At 44.8% G+C, this 24,493-nt stretch overlaps 1 protein-coding gene across 1 annotated transcript in view; it reads right to left on the bottom strand.

The window, feature by feature from the left end:
- Positions 1-24,493, bottom strand: part of LOC115638281 (cytosolic phospholipase A2 gamma-like) — a 58,693-nt gene that overhangs the window by 9,932 nt on the left and 24,268 nt on the right. The window contains 8 exon segments of the mRNA XM_030539867.1: positions 924-1,019; positions 4,741-4,866; positions 5,258-5,380; positions 6,052-6,090; positions 8,860-8,919; positions 16,500-16,553; positions 20,081-20,218; positions 20,902-21,019. Coding sequence (XP_030395727.1) covers positions 924-1,019; positions 4,741-4,866; positions 5,258-5,380; positions 6,052-6,090; positions 8,860-8,919; positions 16,500-16,553; positions 20,081-20,218; positions 20,902-21,019 — 754 coding nt within the window.

The raw sequence follows: 24,493 nt of genomic DNA, 5'->3' as shown, positions 1-24,493 counted from the left end.
GAGGGCCCAGATTGATAAAGGTATTTATGTACTTCTGCCCTCAGCACTTAACAGATTTTGGAGATTTTCAAAGGGATTTGAGTACTTAGGAGCCAAAATCCCATTGGCCGTCTATAGTCCTAAATCAGTTTGGTGTTGCAGTGCTGACCACATCAATGCCTAAATACCTTTAACAATCTGGGCCTCGGTGTCTGAATCTCATTAACCCCAGATGTCTATCAATATCTTTAGGCACCAAAACCTTGCCCTCAGGCTCCTTGAAAAACCTCAGCTCTACTTTTGTGAAATTAGTATCTAAACCAGCTCAGTGACACATGGGCATCAACAACAAACACATATTTGAGCCAGTGTTTGGTAAGTCTCCATTTTAGGAGAATCCCGGCTGCCTTACAAAGAAGTTCTGACTCAGGGCAAATTCCAAATCATATTAATACCCAGCACTTCTACTGTTTGATTTTTTTTACTTTACAAGAGTAAAATACACTAGCTCACAACAGAGTGGAGCAAACACAGCAACAGCCCACTGACAATTATCTGTCAAACAAAAGCCCCACATTCCCTTCAGGTTTCATATGAAGTCTCCTTTATTTACTTCCCATGAACACTCAAAAAGGCAATTGGAGTTGGTCATAAAATGAAAAATATCTGCCCCCCTGCCACAAAAAAAAGAGTTGAAATTTTAAAATTGTTTCATTCCACAACTCTCTGCTGCCCCTTGCAACCCATTACACAGTATAGCTGTCCCTTTCCTGTCTCTCACGCTCTGCTGCCTTCTATTCCCATTATACAACACGGCTGCCTTTTTCTCATTACTTTCTATTTAATCTATTCTCTGTCAAACCAGAACCTTGAAAAACAGGAAAATTCATACTGCAGATGTTGAAACAAATGGGGAAAGTGGAATTCAAATGGATTTTGCTTACTATCTGTGTACAGAAAATTGTTGGTGTATCCCCATATCCAGTAGCAGATACAGGTCACGGTTTTCCATAACAATTGCCATACACTCCATACATATTCTATTAGGCAAGAAAAATCACAATAAAAATCAAAGCTGAAAATAAATACAATGAAATAGTCTGCAGACTGAATTTCTTTCTTCCTCTCAGTTGCTAGTAGGTGTGAGTAGGGGCAGAGACAGATATTTGTTAATAAAAAGGGACTCAGGTAGCATAGTGCTCCTTGCAGGGCAATACACACAGACGTTATTCTGCTTCGGGGCAGCTGGACTCAGCCTGTCTGATTTTCTAGCTCCCAGACCAACTGACTGACACTATGCTGCCAGGATGCAGGGACTCTCACTTGCTGGGCTGTTAGGAGTAGGTGCAGCCCCCACTGACAATGGATGTTTCTTTGCATTTTCGCAGGCATTACTGAGGACTAGTTTTGGTATGACAGGACTTGGAATGGGGCTGGGGTTTGAGGAGAGAGCAGTGGGTTGGGAGTGAACAGGCTGGCCAGAAGACTGCTTGGGATCAGGGGAACCCACAACTCCAAGGTCTTTTCACAGAGAAATTTGAAATGTTGGGGTTTGTTCTGAATCAAGAACAAAATGGATTAACTGATGACAAATATTCTCTTTTAGAAATAACTCTTTAACTTGGTTGAATTACCAGACCTAGAACACCTGACATTGTGCTTCTTACTATGCTTGTAAAAAATAAATAAAAAAATAAATTGTACTGTCAACAATTCTGTTGATCATTAATAAAAAGTTGGTAACTGAATTTACTTTCTCCAAAAGTAGGACTAGCTTTTGTTTACTCAAAGACCTCTAAGGCTGCTAGATACTTAAGGGCCACACTCCTTCAATATTGTATGACTTCAGGATAAGTTCTAAATGCCCTTATGTTCTCTTAAATTACAGCAAAGTCCCTCCAGGCCAGATTTTAAAAGTAATATTTAAGCACCTAGTGGGATTTTTAAATCAGTGGGAGTTAGGTGCCTAGACACTTTTAGACATCCCACTCCAGGCTTAAATGCCTTTAAAAATTTGGCCCTGAAACTGTTAAGCACTCTTATTCAACGTCTCTATGTCTTTTGTGGGATTACTTATTTCTAAACTATTATTAGGCTTGGAAGGATTGGATTTTTATCAATAAATGTCAATTTCATAGGACACTCACGTGAATACAAAAAATCCCATCTACGATAACAGAAATTTACAGAGAGGCAAAAACATGAAGAATACTGCTTGAGAACTCATTTGAGTTTCATAGAATCATAGAATATGATGTTTGGAAGGGACTTCAGGAGGTCATCTAGTCCAATCCCCTGCTCAAAGCAGGACCAATTCCCAGCTAAATCATCCCAGACAGGGCTTTGTCAAGCAGGGCCTTAAAAACCTCTAAGGAGGGAGATTCAACCACCTCCCTAGGTAAGCCATTCCAGTGCATCACCACCCTCCTAGTGCAAAAGTTTTTCCTAATATCCAACCTAAACCTCCCTCACTGCAACTTGAGATCATTACTCCTTGTTCTGTCATCTGCTACCTCTGAGAACAGCCTAGATCCATCCTCTTTGGAACCCCCTTTCAGGTAGCTGAAAGCAGCTATCAAATCCCCACTCATTCTCCTCTTCTGCTGACTAAACAATCCCAGTTCCCTCTGCCTCTCCTCATAAGTCATGTGCTCCAGCCCCTAATCATTTTTGTTGCCCTCCATTGGATTCTTTCCAATTTTTCCACACTCTTCTTGTAGTGTGGGGCCCAAAACCAGACACAGTACTCCAGATGAGGCCTCACTAATGTCTAGTAAAGGGGAATGATCACGTCCCTTCATCTGCTGGCAAAACCCCTATTTATACAGTCCAAAATGCTATTAGCCTTCTTGGCAACAAAGGCACACTGTTGAGTCATATCCAGCTTCTCATCCACTGTAACCCCTAGGTCGTTTTCTGCAGAACTGCTGCCTAGCCACTTGGACCCTAATCTGTAGCAATGCATGGGGTTCTTTCATCCTAAGTGCAGGACTCTGCACTTGTCCTTGTTGAACCTCATCAGATTTATTTTGGCCAAATCCTCTAATTTGTCTAGGTCCCTGTGTATCCTATCCCTACTCTCCAGCATATCTACCACTCCTCCCAGTTTAGTGTCATCTGAAAACTTGCTGAGATGCAGTCCACGCCATCCTCCAGATCATTAATGAAGATATTGAACGAAACTGGCCCCAGGACCGATCCTTGGGGCACTCCACTTGATACCATCTGCCAAATAGACTTGGAGCCACTGAGCACTCCTTTTAAGCTCAACAATCTAGCCAGCTTTCTATCCACCTTATAGTCCATTCATCTAGCCCATACTTCTTTAACTTGCTGGCAAGAACACTCTGGGAATTCCCAGTTTGATTTAAGTATATTTACTTTATATATTTTGACGTGTGGTGTGACAACTAGTGTTAATGGCTACAAAGCTTGAACTTTTAGAATGTCAGTGTTAGGAGACACTGGCAAAGGACCTGAGGTCTTTACATAAGAGCATATGAATGGACAGAGGGAATGAACAGAACAGGGCAATTTATTGACTGATCTATCCCCTGTCATGCAGTCCCAGCTTCTAGTAGTCAGAGCTTTAGGGATGCCCAGATTATTGGGTTGTATTCCTGACCATCTTGCCTAATAGCCATTGATGGACCTAGCCTCCATGAACTGTTCTAATTCTTTTTTGAACTCAACTGCCTATTAATTTCATTGGGTGACGCCTGGTTCATGTGCTATGTGAAATGGTAAATAACACTTCCCTATCCATTTTGTCCCCCACAAATTATGACTTTATAGAGCTGTCATATCTCCCCTCATTTGTCTCTTTTTCAAGTGGAACTTTCCCCCTCTTTTTAATCTCTCTTCATACGGAAGCTGTTCCATACCCCTAATCATTTATGTTGCCCTTTTCTGAACCTTTTCCAATTCTAATATATCTTTTCTGAGATGGGGCAATCAGAACTGCATGCAGTATTCAAGATGTGGGCGTACCATGGATTTATGTAGAGGCAATATGATATTTTCTTTCTTATTGTCTATCCCTTTCCTAATGATTCCCAACACTCGGGGGGGGGGGGTTGTTTGTTTTTTTTGTTGTTGTTTTTTGAGTGCCGGTGCACATTGAGTGGATGATTTCAGAGAACTATCCACAATGACTCCAAGATCTCTTTCTTGAGTGGTAACAGCTAATTTAGACCCCATCATATAGAGTTGGAATAACATGTTTCCAATGTGCATTACTTTGCATTTATCAACATTGAATTTCATCTGTAATTTTCTTGTCCTATCACTTGGTTTTGTGAGGTCCCTTTGTAAGTCTGATTTGGACTTAACTATCTTGAGTAATTTGTATCATCTGCAAGTTTTGCCATTAAACTTTTTTTCCCTTTCTCCAGATCATTTATGAATATGTTCAACAGCCCTGGTCCCAGCACAGATCCTTGGGGGACACCACTATTTATCTGTCTCCATTGTGAAAAGTGACTATTTATTCCTAGTCTTTGTTTCCTAACCTTTAATCAGATACTGGTTATCATAAATTTTTTGTTTTCCCTCTTAATGTGAGGGGAGAAATAGTAGAAGAAAGAGATGACACACTTGAAATAATGAATTATGGAGGGAAATAGTTAAATGACCGATTTTCTTCCTTTTAGGGCACATCTGATTCTTTGCTCCCACATCTGAGCAATAATTTGGAAAGTCAATGAGCTGGAAGGCTTTGAGAAGGCCCCATCTAACTGAGAAATTTTCTATAAAACTTGCCTCCAAGTTCCTTTTCAAAAATACAGATGAGTTCAGCGAACTCCAACATTCTCTCTTCCCAGCTCTTCAAATCCAAGGTCTCACTCACTTCATAGCACTTCAGGTAGGAATACTTGCTATTCTCCTCTGCATAAATAATGGATGAAACGAGGTTTGGGACAAGCAGTGGAAGGTTTATTAGATATGTTTAGGGTTGCAGGAATGTTCAATGGGGCCTAAGGCAGTTTTGGTGCCCTGGTCCATTTAAAAGCAATAGGATTTGGGGTCCTAATTCCCGCAGGCTCTTTTTCCCCAGCCTGTGTGTGTTGGAACAGCCCTCAGGATTTGTAAAAATATTGGCAAATACATGGATGTTGTCATGGAAATGAGCATGCCACAATTCATTCACAGCAATTCATGGGAGCTGGCATTACCGAAGGCACCAAAGGAAATAGACTTTGGACCCCTTTTGAAAATCTCATTCTAAATGACTAGACACAGGGAGAGGAGGTAAATTTAATCCTGCTGGTTCACTTGCCTTTCAGGACTTCCTTCAGCTGCCTTAAGATTCTCTTGCAATCTTCCCCAGCTGAGGCACGAACATGAAGCTCCTGGAGCAGGAGGAGGATACCTCGATGAAGTACACTAGTGTAATCGGTACCTTGGAGGAAAAAGAATATAATGTGGCCAGCTGGCAGCTGTTTGTCCTGTAAGCCCCTGGGGATGAAAGGAGGAAAGACTTGTCCCCAGTGCCCAAAGTCTCTTGAGAGCAGAGATGCAACAGCCAGTGTAGGGTCAGACACCTGGCTGTGGAATCTGTCTGTACCTGTTGTCCTAGAATGTCAGGCCCTACGCCAGTGGAAGGAGGAGGGTAGTGGTTAGAACTCACCTCCCAATGACACCTGGCTTACCGTGTGAGCTACTTGGGGCTGATGTGGGCTTCTCACAATTTTTTTAAATTTATTGAATGAAAAATGGTTGTTCAACCAAATTGGCAACTGGTTTGGGGTTTCAGCTGCTTGGTGCCGACTAAGCTCTGAAGAGGTCATTTGGGCCTCCTGGGATAAATGCACCCACCACTACTAAGCATCATCCCATCTGGTCCTGGGCCTACAGCTCTCAAGGAAAGTTCAGCTCCATCTGTCAGGCACTGGAGGTGGAAAAGTAACTACAACCACGCTGCCAAACCTGCAGTCATTGGCTTCTCCAGAGGTACAAGCAGAGAAGGGTAGGGGGAATTTCCCCCATGCACAAGTGTTAGCTGGTTTAAGGTTCTATGACTGACTAAGCTCTGAGGAGGCAATCTTTGTCTACTGGGATAAGTCCACCTACCACCAAAAGGCACAGAAGCTAACACTCCTTGTAGAACTCCTATAAGAAGCAAACAAAGAGCCCATTAGTATTGTTGAATTCCCATCTCTCTGATTACCACCTCACACACACTCCAGCCCATCAAAAATTCAGGCATCCTCACCTGTCCACCTGATTAGTTCAACACCCTGTTTGAATTCCCTTAGCTCTCCCTTGCATTAAGTTTAAATTTCTCTTCCTCGCCCATAACTCTACTCTGGCCAACTCCTAGAAGAGTTTCAGGATCCCAGTTCAAGAAACTCCATGTGGAGTTGGGTTGCAATGGTGGATGGAGCCCATAAGAAGTCACAGCTCAGACTACACTGCCAGTTCTGCAATTGCTGGATCTCGCTAGTGAATGGTTATTCCTATTCATGTTCCAGTGCTCTGTGCTTCAGGGTATAACTGCTTGGGACTGGGGCATGCTAAGGAGACACCCAGAACCCCCTTTAGAACAATAGACACCTGTTCTGGACACTTGGTGTATCTAAGGAAATGTCTTCCATTGAATACAGCAAGCTGTGTGTAAAGTAGAAGTTAATAAATTCAATTTTGGGATTAGGGCTGGTGATGAGGGCTGGGAAGGAAGCCTGAACTTCATGACTTCACAGTAGACTTGGTTACAAATTTCCTAACAGCACATTCTGCATTAAAAATGGCCATTTAGTCAAAATTTATACTTTCCATGAGAACATGTTGATTTTTGACAAATTGGAACGTATCAATTTTGGTTGAAATTTGGAACATATTGCTTTTGATGACATTTCTTTTTGGTGAAAAGATAATTGAAACAAAGTGTTTTGATAGGTCAAAATGTACCTTATCAGAATAGAGTGTTTCAATTTTAGCCCTCAATATTTATTTTATATAGGATATAAGGTCACATTTTTTAAAAGTCTAAACCAAAACAAATCGTGTCCACTTTATCAAAAGGGAAAGCTTTGATTGATCTGAAAATACTTTTTCCAAACATTTTGAAATTGTTTGGTTTCATTCTGATTAAATTTTGAAATGTCAGAATTTTCCTTCTGCAAAAGTTTTAACCAGCTGGACTTCACAGGGACATCTTTGGAATGCCTTCTGCTTGCAAACCTCTCACCACAGGGAGATCAGAAAAAACATTTGGGCTCTTCTCCTGGCTCCCCACTGACTCCCTGTCTGGCCCTGGGGTAGTCAGTTAGGGTCAGATTTATAGAGGTATTTAGGTACCTAGTGATATTTTCAGAAGTACCTAGTTGCCTCAAAATCATGGGTTTCAATGTAAGATAATCACCTAGGTGCTTTTGAAAATCCCATTTGGTGCCACAATATCTTTAAAAATCTGGACCATAGGCTGAGATTTAGAACAAATACTAAGGGAGTTAGGTACCCATGGAAATCAGTGGCATTTGGGCACCTAACTCTCTTTATCTTGTTTGAAAATCACATCCAAATGACTTAAGGTGAAGACTTTCAAAGGCACCAATGGGAACTGGACATTTGGCCAGGATTTTTAAGGTATTGATACGCCTAAATTTGAAAATAGGTGCCTAGTGTGATTTAAACAAATAAATTAATTAATGTTCATTAGACTTCATTGTTGTTGGCAGTATTGTTATATCCGCATTGGCCCCAGGATATGAGAGAGACTAGGTGGGCGAGATAGTATCTGAAGGAGAGCAGGTCTCTTTCATTACTATTCATAGCTTCTCAGGCCAGAAGGATCATTGTGATCACCTGTTCTGACCTCCAGTATAATACAGGCCATAAGAGAACTTTGGGAATCATCTGGGATTGCTCCCCATGTAGTTACTTATAGATATTTATAACAGCATAACAAGATCCAATGGGTGGACATAGAAGCTAGACAAATTCACATTGGAAATAAGGAATACATATATATATATTTTTTAATAGCGAGAGTAAGTAACCATAGGAAAAACTTCCCAAGGGTCACGGTGGATTCTCAATCTCTGGAAATTTTTAAATCAAGATTGGATTTTTTTTTCTAAAAAGAACTGCTCTAGTAATTATTTTAGGGACCTTCTTTTGCCTTTGTTATGCTGGAGGTCAGATTACTGGGGCTCAATGGTCCCTTCTGGACATGTAGTCTATGACTTTCTTGTAGATATTTATTTCTGCCTTTTTTTTTTGTTTAGCTTATATCTCACTGAAAATGCTCTAAGCTAATGTGAGAAAACCACACTTACACCAGAACAAGAGTGTCCACATGAGGGTTATTCTGATATACCTATAGCTGGGTAACAGGTAAAATTTCCCATGTAGAGAAGGTCACATATGAGCTTTCAGGGCCATTTTGTTCCGAGCAAGCATTTGTCAAACAGAAACTATGAGTGTTAACATTCATTACAAAGGGGGAATGAGACCCATGAAAATCACATATGTCATTAATGGATATGGCTTGATTCCCCTCTGGCTTGATCTAAGCTTATAAATCACACCTATGTTGGTCCTGGGAGTGAAAAAACACACATTTCGCTATGCCATCTCCATTCCGCCCCCTCAAAAAAACCTCAGTGTAGATGCAGTTATGAAGATGGAAGAGTGCTTTTGTCAATGTAGCTAATGTTGTTGGGGGAACTATTAATCATATACTGGCAGAAAAACTCCTTCTGTCAGTGTATGCTGTGTCCACACTGCGGGGGGCAGGGAGGCTGTAGTGAAGACGTAGCCTCTCAGAGAGGTGCAGATCAGAACTATCTCTTTTCACATCATTGGAGTCATGTCAAGATAAAGTCAAAGTGAGTTCTTAAAAAAACAGCCCATGATTCCAGAAATACAATGACCCACCTGCTTTACCTACTGCATACTGATGTTCTCTTAGTTTTCGGAATTTTTCCTTAAGATGGTCTTGCCAATGGAAAACAGAACACGTGTTATAAGTCTTTTCTCACAGCTAAGGACACTAACCATAGGAAATCACATTTGGGTTACAAAATGTAAAGCTGATTTTGTTATGATTTGAACTGGTGTAACTCAGAAGGAGAGTGGGTAAGAAAACAGAATTTCTAACCTCTGGGATTTGTTTTCATCTCAAATTGGTTTAGAAAAGTCAAAACATCTAAATATCTTGAAGAAGTGAAATTGTGAAATATTTCAATTCAGAATTATCAAAATGACCCTACTAAAATATTTTCTTTCAACAACAGTGAACCATTATAAGGTAATAGAAAATGATATACATATATAATACAAAATATAAGGTAATATATGATATTTTTTAGCTACCTAGCTAAAAAAATAAATAAAAGTTAAAAGCAAATGAAAAGATAAAGTTGAATAAAATGATAAGGTCAGAACAAAATACTCTATTTTGGTTTTTGAAGCATTTTGAATATTTTCCATCAAAAGTTATCTCGGAATTGACACATTCCCACAAAATTTTTTAATATGATTTTCTGGTGGAAAACTGTTTAATCAAAATGTTTGATGTGGCTGTATTCAGAAGTAACTCTGCTGACTTCACTGGCAGAATTTGCCCTAAAGCTAAATCTTTGCAAAATCAGATTGAAGTTTGAAATCAGGATTTGATCTAAACTGAGAGTTTCAAGGATGCCTAAAGGAGTTGAAAAGACGGTTACTCACCTTTGTAACTGTTTTTCTTCGAGATGTGTTGCTCATATCCATTCCAGTTAGGTGTGTGCGCCGCGCGTGCACATTCGTCGGAAAACTTTTACCCTAACAACTCAGTGGGCCGGCAGGTCGCCCCCTAGAGTGGCGCCGTCATGGTGCTCGATATATACCCCTGCCGGCCCACCCACTCCTTAGTTCCTTCTTGCCGGCTACTCCGACAGTGGGGAAGGAGGGCGGGTGTGGAATGGATATGAGCAACACATCTAGAAGAACAACAGTTACAAAGGTGAGTAACCGTCTTTTCTTCTTCGAGTGATTGCTCATATCCATTCCAGTTAGGTGAATCCCAAGCCTTACGTAGGCGGTGGGGTCGGAGTGAAATGTGGCAGAATGAAAACTGCTGAGCCAGAGGTTACAGCATCTCTTGACTGTTGAACCTCGAAGCAAAGGTATGGACCGAGGACCAATGGAGCTGCACGACAGATCTCATGGGTAGGAACACGAGCCAGCAAGGCGGCAGATGAAGCCTGAGCCCTGGTAGAATGCACGGATGTGGCTTGGGGAAATATGAGCCAAATCATAACACGTGCGGATGTATGCCATCACCCAAGATGAGATCCTCTGAGAGGAAAACAAGCAAGCCTTCCCTTTGGTCCGCTACCGTGACAGAGCTGGGGCACCTTACGAAATGGTTCTGTCAGCGCAATATAAATGCGAGCACTCTACAGATGTCCAGGGAGTGCAATTGTTGCGCCCATTGCATTGAGCTGTGGGTAACATGAAAGGCCGAAACCACCTTAGGGAGGAAAGCCGGGTGTGGTCATAACTGCACCTTGTCTTTGTGAAACCTAGTGTACGGCGGAACCACCGTAAGAGCTCTGAGCTCGGAGACTCGTCTGGCCGATGTAACAGCTACGAGGAAAGTTGTCATCCAAGACAGGTATAGCAGAGGGCCGGTCGCGAACGGCTCGAATGGGGGAGACATAAGTCTGGTTAAAACTAGGTTGAGGTCCCAGGTCGGGGCTGGGCAGCGCACCCGAGGGTGCAAGCGCTCCAAGCCCTTGAGGGACCTCAAACCCATAGAGTGTGAGAACACGGAACATCCACCTTAGCCTGGCTGGAAGGTAGAGATGGCTGCCAAGTGTACCCGCAGCGATGATACTGCCAGGTCCTGCCGCTGAAGGCCAGAGGCAGGCCAAATAGAGGGGATAGAGACCTCAGTAGGAGCAAGATCGAGCGTATTGCACCTGTAGAAGAAACGCGTCCACTCGGCCAGGTACGTTGACCAGGTGGAAGGCTTCCTGCCATCCCGGCTCAGTTACGCAGCAGCCACACCATGAGGCGAAGAGGCTGCAGGTCCGGGTGATGAAGCCTGTCGTGGCCCTGAGTGATGAGGTCTGGGTGGGGTGGCAGGGTAATTGGGTTGGTTATTGACAGGCCGAGCAACGTGATATATCAGTGCTTCCTGGACCACGCTGGAGTGATCATGATGATGCGCGCTCTGCCCCTGCAGAGTTTGAGTATGACCTAATGAACCAGTGGGAACAGTGGGAAGGCATAAAGAAGTTGGCCTTTCCACGGCATCAGGAATGCATCCAAGATCGATCCCCAGGAGAGACCTTGGAAGGAGCAGAACATCTGGCATTTTCTGCTCTCGCGGTGAGCGAACAGGTCTATGTGAGGAAAAATTTCCACTTCCGGAAAGCAGAACGCCTCACATGGGGCAGAGTCACCACTCGTAAGACAGGAAAGACCTGCTGAGTCAAAGCGCCAAGGCGTTACGAATGCCTGGGAGAAAGGACGTCACCAGCTCCATCGAGTGGGCCATGCAAAAGTCCCAGAAATGGATGACATCCTGACAAAAAGCGGGGGAGGACCATGTCCCTCCCTGGTTATTTATGGAGCACATGGCCGTTGCGTTGGCTGTAAACACCGAGATACCACAGCCTTGCAGCTGCCGCTGGAACACCTGGCACGCCAGGAGGACTACTCTCATTTTTGGGGCATTGATGTGGAATGCCAGCTCCCGAGAAGACCAAAGGCCTTAAGCTTGGAGGTGACCATGAGCACTCGAGCAGAGAGATGACGCGTCCGTCGTCAGGGGCAGTGAGGGCTGGGGCGGATGGAACCGCATCCCTGCCCACACGAGGGAGGGAGTTAGCCACCACTCTAGGGAGCCTAAGGTGCTCGAGGGAACGGTGACTACCATGACCATTGGTTCCCTGTCCGGGCAGTACGCCGAGGTGAGCCGGACTTGGAGAGGACGGAGGCGGAGCTTGGCGTGTTTGGTTACAAACTTGCGGGCAGCCATGGACCCAGGAGACTGAGACAAGTGCGAGCCGAGGTCATTGGGAAAGTCTGCAGACCTCGGATGATTGTTGCCATCGCCTAAAACCGCGGCTGTGGTAAGCAGGCTCCGGCTAGATCGGAGACCAGGATAGCGCCTAGGAAGTCCAACATCTGCGTGGGAACCAGAGTGGATTGCTCTATAGTAATCATCAGGCCTAGACCTGTGAATAAGACCATGACGATGACCACGTGCTGAGTGGTTTGTGTCTCGGAGTCTCCTTGGATAAGCGAATCATCCAGATATGGAAAACGCATATCTGACATCAGCGAAGGTAGGCGGCGACTATGGCCATACACTTGGACAATACCCGTGGGGCTGTAGAAAGGCCAAACAGCAGGATCGTAAACGAGAAGTACTGACGGTTGGCTAGAAAGCGGAGGTATCTCCCGTGCGGAGGGAAGATGGCGATGTGAAAGTACGCGTCCTTCATATCGAGGGCAGCATAGCAGTCCCCAGGAGGCAAGGATGGGATAATGGTTCCCAGGGATACCATGCGGAACTCCAACCTTATCCTAAACTGGTTGAGACCGCGCAGGACTAGGAAGGTCTGAGACCTCCGTTCGAGTGGGGGACTAGGGCATAACGGGACTAAAACCCCTTGCCCCTTTCGTCCATCGGCGTCTGCACCTCTTGTAGGAGGAAATGCTCGTGAGAGGGGTCCCTGAAGAGGGACAGGGTTGGAACAAATTAGAGGTGGTATCCATGCTCCACCGTGCGCAGGACCCAGCGATCTGAAATTAACTGGGGCCACGCCAGGAGAAAGCGGAATTGGGATCCCGGCCTGTGACTGGTACACCGCCCTCAGGCGCACCTTGGAAGGTTCGTCTTTGGTCCCAGTGGTAATTGCGAGGGACCTTGACCTTGGCTCTTTAGGGGTCCTGACGTTTGTCTGCGACCACCTTGGCCTCGCCTTTTGCCAAAGTCCTGTCTCTGGCTAGGCACAGAGCATGGCGGCTGGGGACAGAAAGGCCTGCGTTTGGTCGCTGGCATATGCATGCTGAGAGAGCGCATTAGGACCCTGTTGTCCATCAGGCTTCGCAGCCTGGGGCTGTCTTTGCCGCGAAGAGGCCTTTACCAACAAAGGGTAAGTCCTGAATGGCATACTGCAGCTCCGGCCGGAGGTTTGAAACCTGAAGCCATGAGATGCACCTCATGGCGACACCAAAGGCCAGAGTCCTGGCTGCTGAGTCTGCTGCGTCCAACGAGGCCTGGAGGGATGCTCTGGGTATCTTTTTCCCCCGTCCTCCAAGATGGCAGTGAACTCTTGGCGGGAGTTTTGAGGGAGAAACTCCAGAAACTAAACTACCTTCACCCAGGTGCTATAATTATAGCAGCTAAGCAAGGCTTGTTGCTTTGCTACCCAGAGCTGCAGGGCCTCTGCAGAGCACACCTGGCGCCCAAGTAGGTTCATTCGCCAAGCCTCCTTCGGTTTCGGGGCTGGCGTCCGCTGGCCATACCACTACCTCTCCTTAACAGACTGAAAGACTAGTGAGCAGAGAGGAGAGCAGACAGATGAGTAGTCGTATCCCTTAGAGGGCACCATACCGGGTCCTCTATCTCTGGGACCTCCTCCACCTCAGGTTGTCGGGGGGCGTATCAGAATCGTGGTCCTGAGCATAAGATCTGCGCATGTGGGATGACACGGATGCGTGTCTAGATGGCCATGGAGGTACTAAAAAAAGGCATTGGCAGAGTCTCTGACTCTATCTGACCTTGCCCAACTCGGCACCGGGGACTGGCACCGGGGACCGGCACCGGTACCTGGAACGAGATCCAGACCTGCAACCAGAACGGTGCCGGGAGGTCGACCAAGATCTCGAGGCTCGGGGAGAGGCTACGGGAATCACGGTACCTGTCTCGGTGCCGGGAGTCGGAACAGTGCCGATAGTAGCGGGTCGGCGAACGGGATACCGACCGGTGCGGCGAGTGCGACCAGTACCGATGAGGAAAACAGCACCGGGACTGCAAGTGGTGTCGGGCGTGCCGACAGGATCTGGAGCGTCTGCGGGACCGTGATCATGAACGGTGCCGCTCTGCTGTGCTGACAGAGGACGGTCATATGAAGAGACTGTATTACCCGCACCGGCGGTGCCGGGCTCAGGTAGCATCGACTCTGTCATGGCAATGAGATCCCTCGCCGTTGGTAATGTCTCCGGCGTGGAGGGAACAGCAGGCTCAACCACAGTGCCTACTGGGGAGCTGTCAGGCACCGGATTCGACGGCCCTTGTGGGACCGGGATCAACGGTGCCGACGTCGTCGGTGCCTCAGCAGGTGTCGGTGCCGGGCGATCCGACTTAGACGAGCTCTCTGGCTGCGGTGCCGTTGGCACGGAAGCAGCAGGAGCAGGGGCTCAACCACGGCGCGTGCCGGGGAGCCGTCAGGCACCGGATTCAATGGCCCTGTAGGACTGGAATCGACGGTGCCGATGTCTTCGGTGCCTCTGCAGGTGTCGGTGCCAGGCGATCCGACTTAGACGAGCTCTCTGGCTGCGGTGCAGTTGGCACGGAAGCAGCAGGAGCAGTAAGCTCAACCACGGCGCGTGCCGGGGAGCTGTCAGGCACCGGATTCGACGGCCCTTGTGGGACCGGGATCGATGGTGCCGATGTCATCGGTGCCTCTGCAGGTGTCGGTGCCGGGCGATCCGACTTAGACGAGCTCTCTGGCTGCGGTGCCGTTGGCATGGAAGTAGCAGGAGCAGGGGCCTCAACCATGGCGCGTGACGGGGAGCTGTCAGGCACCGGATTCGACGGCCCTTGTGGGACCGGGATCGATGGTGCCGATGTCATCGGTGCCTCTGCAGGTGTCGGTGCCGGGCGATCCGACTTAGACGAGCTCTCTGGCTGCGATGCGGGTGGCACGGAAGCAGCAGGAGCAGGGGGCTCAACCACGGTGCGTGCCGGGGAGCCGTCAGGCACCAGCGGGAATTGTAGGCTTTCTCAACCTCGGAGGAAGGGAGCGGTGCTGAGTAGTACCGGCGGGGTCCGGTGCCGAGGAGGCACTTCTGCCAGCCGCTTGATCATCGCTCGGTGCCAAAGGTGGAGGGGTAAGTGAAAGTCCCGCTCCTTCTTTTTCTCGGCTTAAAAGCCTTGCAAATGGGGCACTTAGCTGTCAAGTGTGATTCCCTGAGGCACTTCAAACAGGAGTCATGTGGATCTCCCGTCGGCATCGGCTTCTGGCATGCCGAGCCCATTTTAAAACCCGGTGAGCCGTGCATGGGCTCCGGCACCGGGTGCAGGGAAGGGGCTACTTCCTGAACCCCGCTAACTATACTAAACTAACTATGTTAGCAAAGAAAAAACGTATAACTATACAAATATATATATATAAAAGGATTATAACGTAACTATATACGAGAACTACGAGTAGCTAGGGAAGTGGAGGTCAGCTAAGCCACGCTCCACTGTTCCAACGACCGACACGGGTGGTAAGAAGGAACTGAGGAGCGGGTGGGCCGGCAGGGGTATATATTGAGCACCATGACGGCGCCACTCTAGGGGGCGACCTGCCGGCCCACTGAGTTGCTAGGGTAAAAGTTTTCCAACGAATGTGCACACGCGGCGCACACACCTAACTGGAATGGATATGAGCAATCACTTGAAGAAGAATTTCATAATGCCATGGATTCGTATAGTTTGAGATCAGGAGGCCATGAAATTTCACATAGAAATTTCAGTTAAAGTAAGGCACTGCTCAGGCACTGAGCTGTTGTGTGCCACAGGGAGAGAACAGGAAAGATTGAGGCGCACCTGAAGCAGGGGTCCTGGTAATGGCAGGGAATGATTAGGTGAGATGTGCTCATATAACCTCAGCAGGCAACCCACAGCCCATGTTGCTGAGAAATGTTAAGAAAACCCCATGGGTCCTGCCAGTGTAACCTGGGGGGAAATTCCTTCCTGACCCCAAATCTGGTGATCAATTGGACTCTGAACACGACTCACCAACCAGGCATTTAAAAAGAGGATTCTCAGTACCACATCAGAGCATTGATCTACCTCACCTGTATCGCATCTTTAGTGGTGGGAAAATAAATAAATAAATAAATAATAAAACCGATTACAATTGTTCGTAAGGGAAGAAATTCCTTCCTGATTGCTGCCAGTGGCTGGCTGAAGCCCCAAAGCATGAGATTAGATGATGTTCAACTCTTATCAACGTTAATGGAAATTAGGATCCAAATCCCCTCATCAATTAAGAAAATCTCAGCCCTAGCTATAATAATCTGGCAATTATCTGGAATGCTGGAGATTATGAAAGGAAAAAATGAAAGTTGGGTGCTCGGTCTTCCTTTAGCACCCTTGAAAATCCAACCCACCCACAACTGGCAGACACCTATGAGCTACTTTAGGCTACTGCTAACACAGTGGCTGTTTGACACACGACAGTATCATTGTGATAAAGAGTCGGGCATTGGAATCATTGCTATAGAATGGTGTGGTGATGCCTCCATTGGGGACCTGTTCCGATTCCAATGATGACCCTACCTTCAACACACAGAAATGTCAGTACCTATTAAATATTTCCTGTTTGCATCCATACTTCCAAGGGCGCTTCCCCATAAGCCTGAAAACAAGAAGGAAAAGACCTTATTTACCATAGCACAGCTAAGAAAGCATCAAAGCCTTCCCCTTCAATATAATGTAAGGAGTTGCCTGGATAGGAGCCCCATTAGCAGAAAAGTCAATGAGGCACTCGCAGGCCAGTCTCTCATAGGTTATGTGTTTTTGCAACTTTGTTCACATATTGATCCATAACTGAAAAAGTTTATTGTGAGTAGAGGTGGTCAAAAATTTCAAATGTAATATTCTTCGTATCAGCAAACATTCTTTTGTCAAAATTTGAACTTTCTATGTGAATTTGTTGATTTTTAACAAAATTTCATTTAAAAAATAAATGTGAAATGAGGCAAGTTGACCTTATCAAAACAGAACATTTCAATGTTTCATTTTGAAATAATCTTTCATTTCCAAATTAATTGGATTGTATAATACAATGTAAATGAAACTATAACAGACAAAATTTAAAGAGTAGAAATAGGAAGGCAACATTTTGATATTTTTTACAGAAATGGAACATTTCGATTGACCTGAAATGGAAATCATTTTGTGGGAAAGGTTGAAACTGTGTGTTTTAGTCCTGATTTGGAATAGAAACTAATGTTCAGATTTCCTGCGGAATGGTAATGCCAACATTTGACCAATCCTAATTATGAGTATTGGTATTTGCAGTATCACACTGCCTAGGTGACCTAGCCATGAAGCAGGACCCCATTGTGCTAGGCGCTGGACAGACACAAGACAGAAAGACAGTCCTTGCCCAGAGCTTTTGATAATTTTTGGAACATTCCTGCCCAGTAGTGAGTTGAGAACTAGGTGAGACAGGGCAGCCTCAAGAGGCAGTGGTGGTCTTGACAGTGGGTGTATTAAATCCTGCTAGGCTTACTGTTATTTCAGGATCATAGAAATGTAGGGCTGGAAGAAACCTTGAGTTGTCATCTAGTCCACCCTCCCTCACTGAGGCATGACCGAGTAAATCTGGACTATTCCTAACAGATGTTTGTCCAACTTCTTTAAAAACCTCCAGTAACGGGGGCTCCACAAACTCCCTTGGAAACTTGTTCCAGAGCTTCACTATCCTTAGAGTTAGAATGTTTGTCATTTGTTTGTTTGTCTGTTTGTTTGTTTTCTAAGAATAATTAATTGCTGGATTTGTCTTCCATTAGGAGATGCATTTTGAAGTACTGTCAAAAGTACGCAGAGTCTATGATGGGCTGTGTTTGATTGGTGTAGTACAAATTTGTATGAATGAATGAATGAAGCTGGAATTTTCAAAGTGAATAAGGGAGGTGATTTTAAAAAGTACCTAGCTGACTTAGAAGCACACATCACCCATTGACTTCAAATGATCCTTATACTCCTAAAACACTTACCTCCTTTCAGCAAATCACAAATTCAAAGCCCATGGAATTTGTTTAGGAGTTGGGTACATAACTATCCTTTCTCCCTTTGAAAATTCCCCTTCCCCTCAACACAATTGCCTAATCCTTTTAAACCTTTTGGAAATTCCCAATCCAAATAAATAAATATAAAAGTCCAAGACATGCAAACAAGGGATATTAACTAATAGGAAGGTGAATGTTCCTCGCTGGGATTTTCAAAGGAAACTGTGGGAGTTAGGTGTCCAAATTCTAGTGGAATTCAATGCAAGTTGGGCTTCCTAATTATCCTAGGGATCTTAGAAAATCCCAGCTCTAGTGACAGGACAGTAGCTTAGACATAGGAAACCTGACTTCTATTCCTTTACCTTCCATTCCCAAACTTTATGACCTTAGAAAAGCCATTTCCCCTCTCGATGACTCAGTCTCCTTCTCTGTAAAGTGGGTATGTTGATGCTCACAAAACTTTTGAAAAGTGTGTTTAGATCTGTGGATGGGATACGTTATCTATACAAAAACTAACCATGTTTCAGGAGAAGCTAACTGGGTTGAAGAAAAGATAAGCTAAGGGTGAGCAAAGGCGGTTACATGTGAGTGAATGTCATGAGTGAGGTGGAAATAGGGGTGAGGGTACAGAAAGAAAATGGAGGGGAAGAAAAGCTGGGTAGATACAAGCAGCTGGGAAGAGAGCTCTGAGACTGGGATGAGACCTACAGGGTTGAAACATTCCAAGTAGGTCTATAATATGCTGCATTTGAATAACAGGGTGGACCTGCAATATCTATCTATCTATCTATCTATCTATCTATCTATCTATCTATCTATCTATCTATCTATCAGCAAGGTCTGAATGAGCTCTCCCCTGACAGCAAGTGATAAGCTGGAGGGAAAAGGTTCCAGGACATAAACACACCTAATCTGCCAAGGTATCCTGCCCAAGTGATCAATTTTGTTTGGTATTGGGTTACAAATCACTTCAGTATTGAATGCAGGTGTCATGAAATGTTGTTATCGTGATTGTATGAGTAAAGGGCAGCAGAACTGTGCTTAGCCTGCCCTTATTACGGGGGTCAAGCCCAAATGAACTGAACTGCACTTGCTAAGCAGAAGTTCCAATGCCAGATCCCAGTGGGGAGAGGGTGTGGGAGGGGGACAGGTGGTTCTCTTTAGAGGGGTGGGCTCTGTCTAAAAGTCCTAGGCAACACTTGACCTGCCCCTCTCCCCTTTTTAAATGTAGAGCTGATTAGGCTCAGTTGAGAGCGTTTTGTTTTGGTAAGTGATCACTAGAGCTAAATCACTGATAATCAGGTCAAGTGCTCAGCCTTAGAGCTGCTAGGGGACAGTGTTTGGGGGAAGAGACGGCCCAGTCTGCACTAGCAGGGAAGTTCCCCCACTAGCTGCTGAAGTCACTGGGAGCCAGGTGGAACCCCAAGAGACCGACTCACAGAGGTCACAGTGGGGAGGCAGAAGGTGAGGACGCAGGGCCATCGGCAACAGAGGAGACAATGGCAGGGGTGCAGTGAACTGTGGCATGAGAAATGACAGCAGGGGCACAGAGTGAAGGGCAGCAACTGTGAGTCAGTTGCAGTGACAGCAGCAACTGAGGTATTGCTCCACATTCCCCACCCTGCTCTCTCCCTGGCTGGGAGGTGAGCTCATGTGAACACACCTCTGAAGTCTGGGTCTCCAGGGACCAAGGACAGCAGCTGTGAGCAGTGTGAGGTGGAGGGAGAGGGCAGTGGTGTGTTAAAGGAACATCTGTTTGTTGTTCACGGCAAAGTGAGAAACGGTGGCTCAGGACACTGCCCAATTTACTCTGGAGTGGGAGTTTAGCTCATGGTCAGATGTGTTCGAATCACAGTGGTGGTGTTTTCCCAAATTAATGCTGGGATCCTTTCCCCTTTTACTAAAAGTTTTCTCTACTATATACAGGCTCGGTGCCAGCAGGAGGGGAAATTTTGCCTCTTAGAAGCACCCAGGAGTGGTTTGTAATTTTCCCAGATTGTTGGGTGGGGCTTGAGCCAGTTTCTGTGTTATATTTTTAAGAGGGACCCCTGGATATTGAACCCAGCCCTTGCTACTGCCAACTCCACCTGGCAGAAGGATTACATACATAAATATCAATCAGCTAAGAAGAAGGGGCTTCAAAGCTTACCTTGCAGGTAGCAGATATTTTTCTCATCCCTCCTTTGCGAATTCCCATCCTTGATTTTCTTTCCCAAGTCTTCGGTGCACACAAATGCCCCCAGGCCGGGAAAGCCAGATTCATGGGGGGTGAATTCAAACCAGGTTCCTGTGAAATATAGATAGAGCCAGTTCCTTGTTGTCCCTTTCTTGGCTGATAGCAATAACTTCTCAATCCCCACCCCCTCAATTTGTTTGCTCCACCAGTGAATCTCACCTAATTTTGCAGTCTTTACCTTCATCCACAGTCATTTTCATGCCATTTTTTATAGTGACCTCCTCTATCTGGTGTTTCACTCCTAAGTCAGCATGTGCTGTCCTTGGATAACCCAGAATTCCTCTTGTGACAACCACAGCCCCTCTCCACCCACCCTCCAACCACCCATCCCTAACTTGGACCAAAGGTATAAAGGAAAAATTAGTCAAATCTAAAGTAATAAATTTAACTGTAGAGCTAAATAAAAAGGCAAACAATTTCACAACATTTTCTGAAGTTTTCCAGGTTCTTTTCATTTTCAAAACTGATCCTTTTTAAAATTTATTGAGCAATCTATCACAAACTTTTTTGATAGACATTTGTATTGAAAACGTTTTCAAAGTCACTACTGAAACAATTATGGGATTTTTTCATTTATTGACAAACCTAGGCTTTTTTTGGAAAATGAACATCAATAACCATTTTGGTAAAGTCATTGATAAAAAAATCGATTGAAAAATAGAGAGAGCAAGAGAAAGAGAGCTGACAGGTTTATGCAAAAAAAAAACCAAAAAAAACACTTTTTTTTTTTTTACCTGGGCTGTTTTCACTTGCTTTACCCAATTGGTTTGCTTCTATTGCCGCATAGATGGGGTAAGGATTTTTCCCATTTTTGGAGGAATCATCATGTTCAGATAGTTTGGTCTCATCATACTGCAAAGGTAAGAATTGATTAGCGCAGAAAGACACAAGTTTTGGTGATGTTCCCAGCAATTTGTCCCTGACTAATTAGTTCAGGCCAGGAATTACAAAGACTATTTTTGTTGAGACCATCATCATCTTTGTCATTGTTCCCTCATTCTAGTGTGCACTGTATGGACAAACAACAGAGTATTTACAGTCCATGGTGGAGACTTTCAAATGCGCCTAAAGGAATTAGGCACAGATTTAAAAAAATATTTAGGCACCTAAAGATGCAGATAACACATAAAGGGCTTTTCAAAAGCAACTAAGCAAGGTAAGAGCCTTCTATCTTGGAGAAGGAAGGTCAGATTACCAGCTCGAGGAGACATAGCCGCATTAGCACAGTATGAATATTGGTGTACTGCAGCAGCAGGAGCAGAGGGAGGGGTAACCCCACTGAGTCGTACCTAGGTCTCCATCAGAACTCACGTGGGTGTGTCTCCTCCAGCTGGGAATTACACTTCCAGCTCCAGTGGAGACAGAGCCTCAGTTCCATCAAAATTAATAGCAATTAGAGAGCAGCAAAGCCAGGCAAAAAGCTTTTAGTGAATAGTAAATTCAATGAAAAATGCATTTTAAGAGCATTGAAATTATTTGTGAATTCAGGTCAAATTTGGTGAATTCTTTCATCTGAGAAAAAAATTGTGAAAAGTTTAAATTGTTTATTTCAGCTGCTTTGAAATTAAACATTTTAACTTTTTTTTGTTTTGAAATGGTATGTCATTTGAAAAAAGTAAAAAAACAAAAACAAAAAACCCAAAACAAATAAAACCTTGAAAATGACCTGAAACCTACCAAAAATAGTTTTGGATTGAATAATCTTTTAGAGAAACATCCAATACTTATTTAAAAATTATCAGCAATGAAGACTCTACCGCAATCCTTGGTAAATTGTATCAATAGTTAATTACTCTCACTGTCAAAAATACGCAAAAATACACCTCTTTCCAGTCTGAATTTCTCTCACTTCAACTTCCAGCCATTGAATCATGTTAAACCTTTTCTGTGCTAGATTAAAGAGCCCATTATTAAAAATTCAAGACCATGATTGAAATTTTCATACCTTTGAGCTCCCTGTTATCAATTCATATTCTGGAGAGTGGAGGATTTTGGAATCAGATGCTAGGTTGAGATTTTCAAAACAACCTAAGTGATTTGGAGGCCAAATTCCGACTAATTTTAAGAGAAAAGGGGTATCCAAAACCCTTAAACAGCCTTGAAATCCTCACTTTAGAAATGTTCAGATACCACAGTGGTCTTTGAGAGCTCATGGTAAGAGGTTGAAATATATAAAGTTGTCAAAAGGTTTAGATAGCTTTAAAATATTTTAGAGTGGTAGCCAGGTGAGTCTGTATCAGCAAAAAGAACGAGGAGTACTTGTGGTATCTGTTATAACCTTATTCCCAGATCTGGACCTTAGCGTCCAAAATATGGGGGTTAGCATGAAAACCTCCAAGCTTAGCTACCAGCTTGGACCTGGTACTTGCTGCCACCACCCAAAAATTTAGAGTGTTTTGGGGCACTCTGGTCCCCCTGAAGAACCTTCCCTGGGGATCCCAAGACCCAAATCCCTTGAGTCTCACAACAAAGGGAAATAATCCTTTTTCCCTTCCCCCCTCCAGGTACTCCTGGAGAGATACCCAGACACAAGCTCTGTGAAACTACACAGAGTGACTTCCCCTCTCTGTTCCCAGTTCTGGAACAAAAAAGTACTTTCCTCTTCACCCAGAGGGAATGCAAAATCAGGCTAGCCAATTCAACACACACACAGATCTCCCCGATCTCTTCCTCCCACCAATTCCCTGGTGAGTACAGACTCAATTTCCCTGAAGTAAAGAAAAACTCCAACAGATCTTAAAAGAAAGTTTTATATAAAAAGAAAGAAAAATACATACAAATGTGCTCTCTGTATTAAGATGATACAACACAGGGTCAATTGCTTAAAAGAATATTGAATAAACAGCCTTATTCAAAAAGAAGACAAATCAAAGCACTCCAGCACTTATATTCATGCAAATACCAAAGAAAAGAAAACCATAGAACTTACTATCTGATCTCTTTGTCCTTACACTTAGAAACAAAAGATTAGAAAGCAGAACTACTTCTCCAAAGCTCAGAGACAGCAGGCAGAGAGAAAACAAAGACCTCACACACACAATTCCCTCCACCCAAAGTTGAAAACATCCGGTTTCCTGATTGGTTCTCTGGTCAGGTGTTTCGGGTGAAAGAGACATTAACCCTTAGCTATCTGTTTATGACACGCCCCCCAAATTGCAGACAGTGGGGAAGCTCACTGGCGGCAATTTCCTTCTAGAACTTGAAAATAAACAGATTAATACAACACATGCACCTTTACATATACTACTAAGTATATAACTAACAGACTTTTACATTTTAAGAACACTTTTTAACTACTGGATTCTGGGAAACTCTCACGGGAGAGTGCATCAGCAACTTTGTTAGAAGCTCCTGTGATGTGTTGAATTTCAAAATCAAAATCTTGGAGAGCTAAACTCCAACGAAGAAGTTTCTTGTTGTTCCCCTTGGCAGTATGAAGCCACTTTAGTGCAGCATGGTCAGTTTGTAGTTGGAACCGCCGTCCCCAAACATATGGGCTTAGCTTTTCCAGGGCGTACACAATGGCATAGCATTCCTTTTCACTGACTGACCAGTGACTTTCCCTGTCAGACAGTTTCTTGCTGAGGAACACGACAGGATGGAAGTTGTGATCTGTTGCTTCCTGCATGAGCACTGCTCCTATACCACGCTCAGATGCATCTGTGGTTACTAGGAATGGCTTGTCAAAATCCGGGGCCCTGAGTACAGGGTCAGACATGAGTGTTGCCTTAAGTTGGGTAAAGGCCTTTTGACACTCATCAGTCCACTTAACTGCATTTGGCTGGGTCTTTTTGGTCAGGTCGGTCAATGGGGCAGCGATTTGGCTGTAGTGTGGTACAAATCGCCTGTAGTATTCGGCCAACCCTAAGAAGGATTGGACCTGTTTCTTTGACCTTGGGACAGGGCACTTTTGGATAGCATCCACCTTGGCCTGTAGGGGGTTTATGGTTCCTCGACCCACCTGGTGCCCCAGGTAAGTCACTCTGTTTTGGCCTATTTGACACTTTTTGGCCTTAACAGTTAGTCCTGCCTGCCTGATGCGCTCAAAGACCTTTTCCAGGTGGAGTAGGTGTTCGGGCCAGGAGTCTGAAAAAATGGCCACATCATCGAGGTAGGCAACTGCAAATTCTCCCAGTCCAGCTAGTAGACCATCTACCAGCTTCTGGAAGGTGGCGGGTGCATTTCGAAGGCCGAAAGGAAGGACATTGAATTCATACGCCCCCGCATGGGTGACGAATGCTGACCTCTCCTTGGCAGGTTCATCTAGCGGTACTTGCCAGTACCCCTTGGTTAAGTCTATTGTAGAGATGAACTGGGCACGTCCCA

The sequence above is a fragment of the Gopherus evgoodei genome, chromosome 21 (genome assembly GCF_007399415.2).
Source record: "Gopherus evgoodei ecotype Sinaloan lineage chromosome 21, rGopEvg1_v1.p, whole genome shotgun sequence".
Taxonomy (NCBI): Eukaryota; Metazoa; Chordata; order Testudines; family Testudinidae; genus Gopherus; species Gopherus evgoodei.
This window is presented reverse-complemented; position numbering and strand designations above follow the sequence as displayed.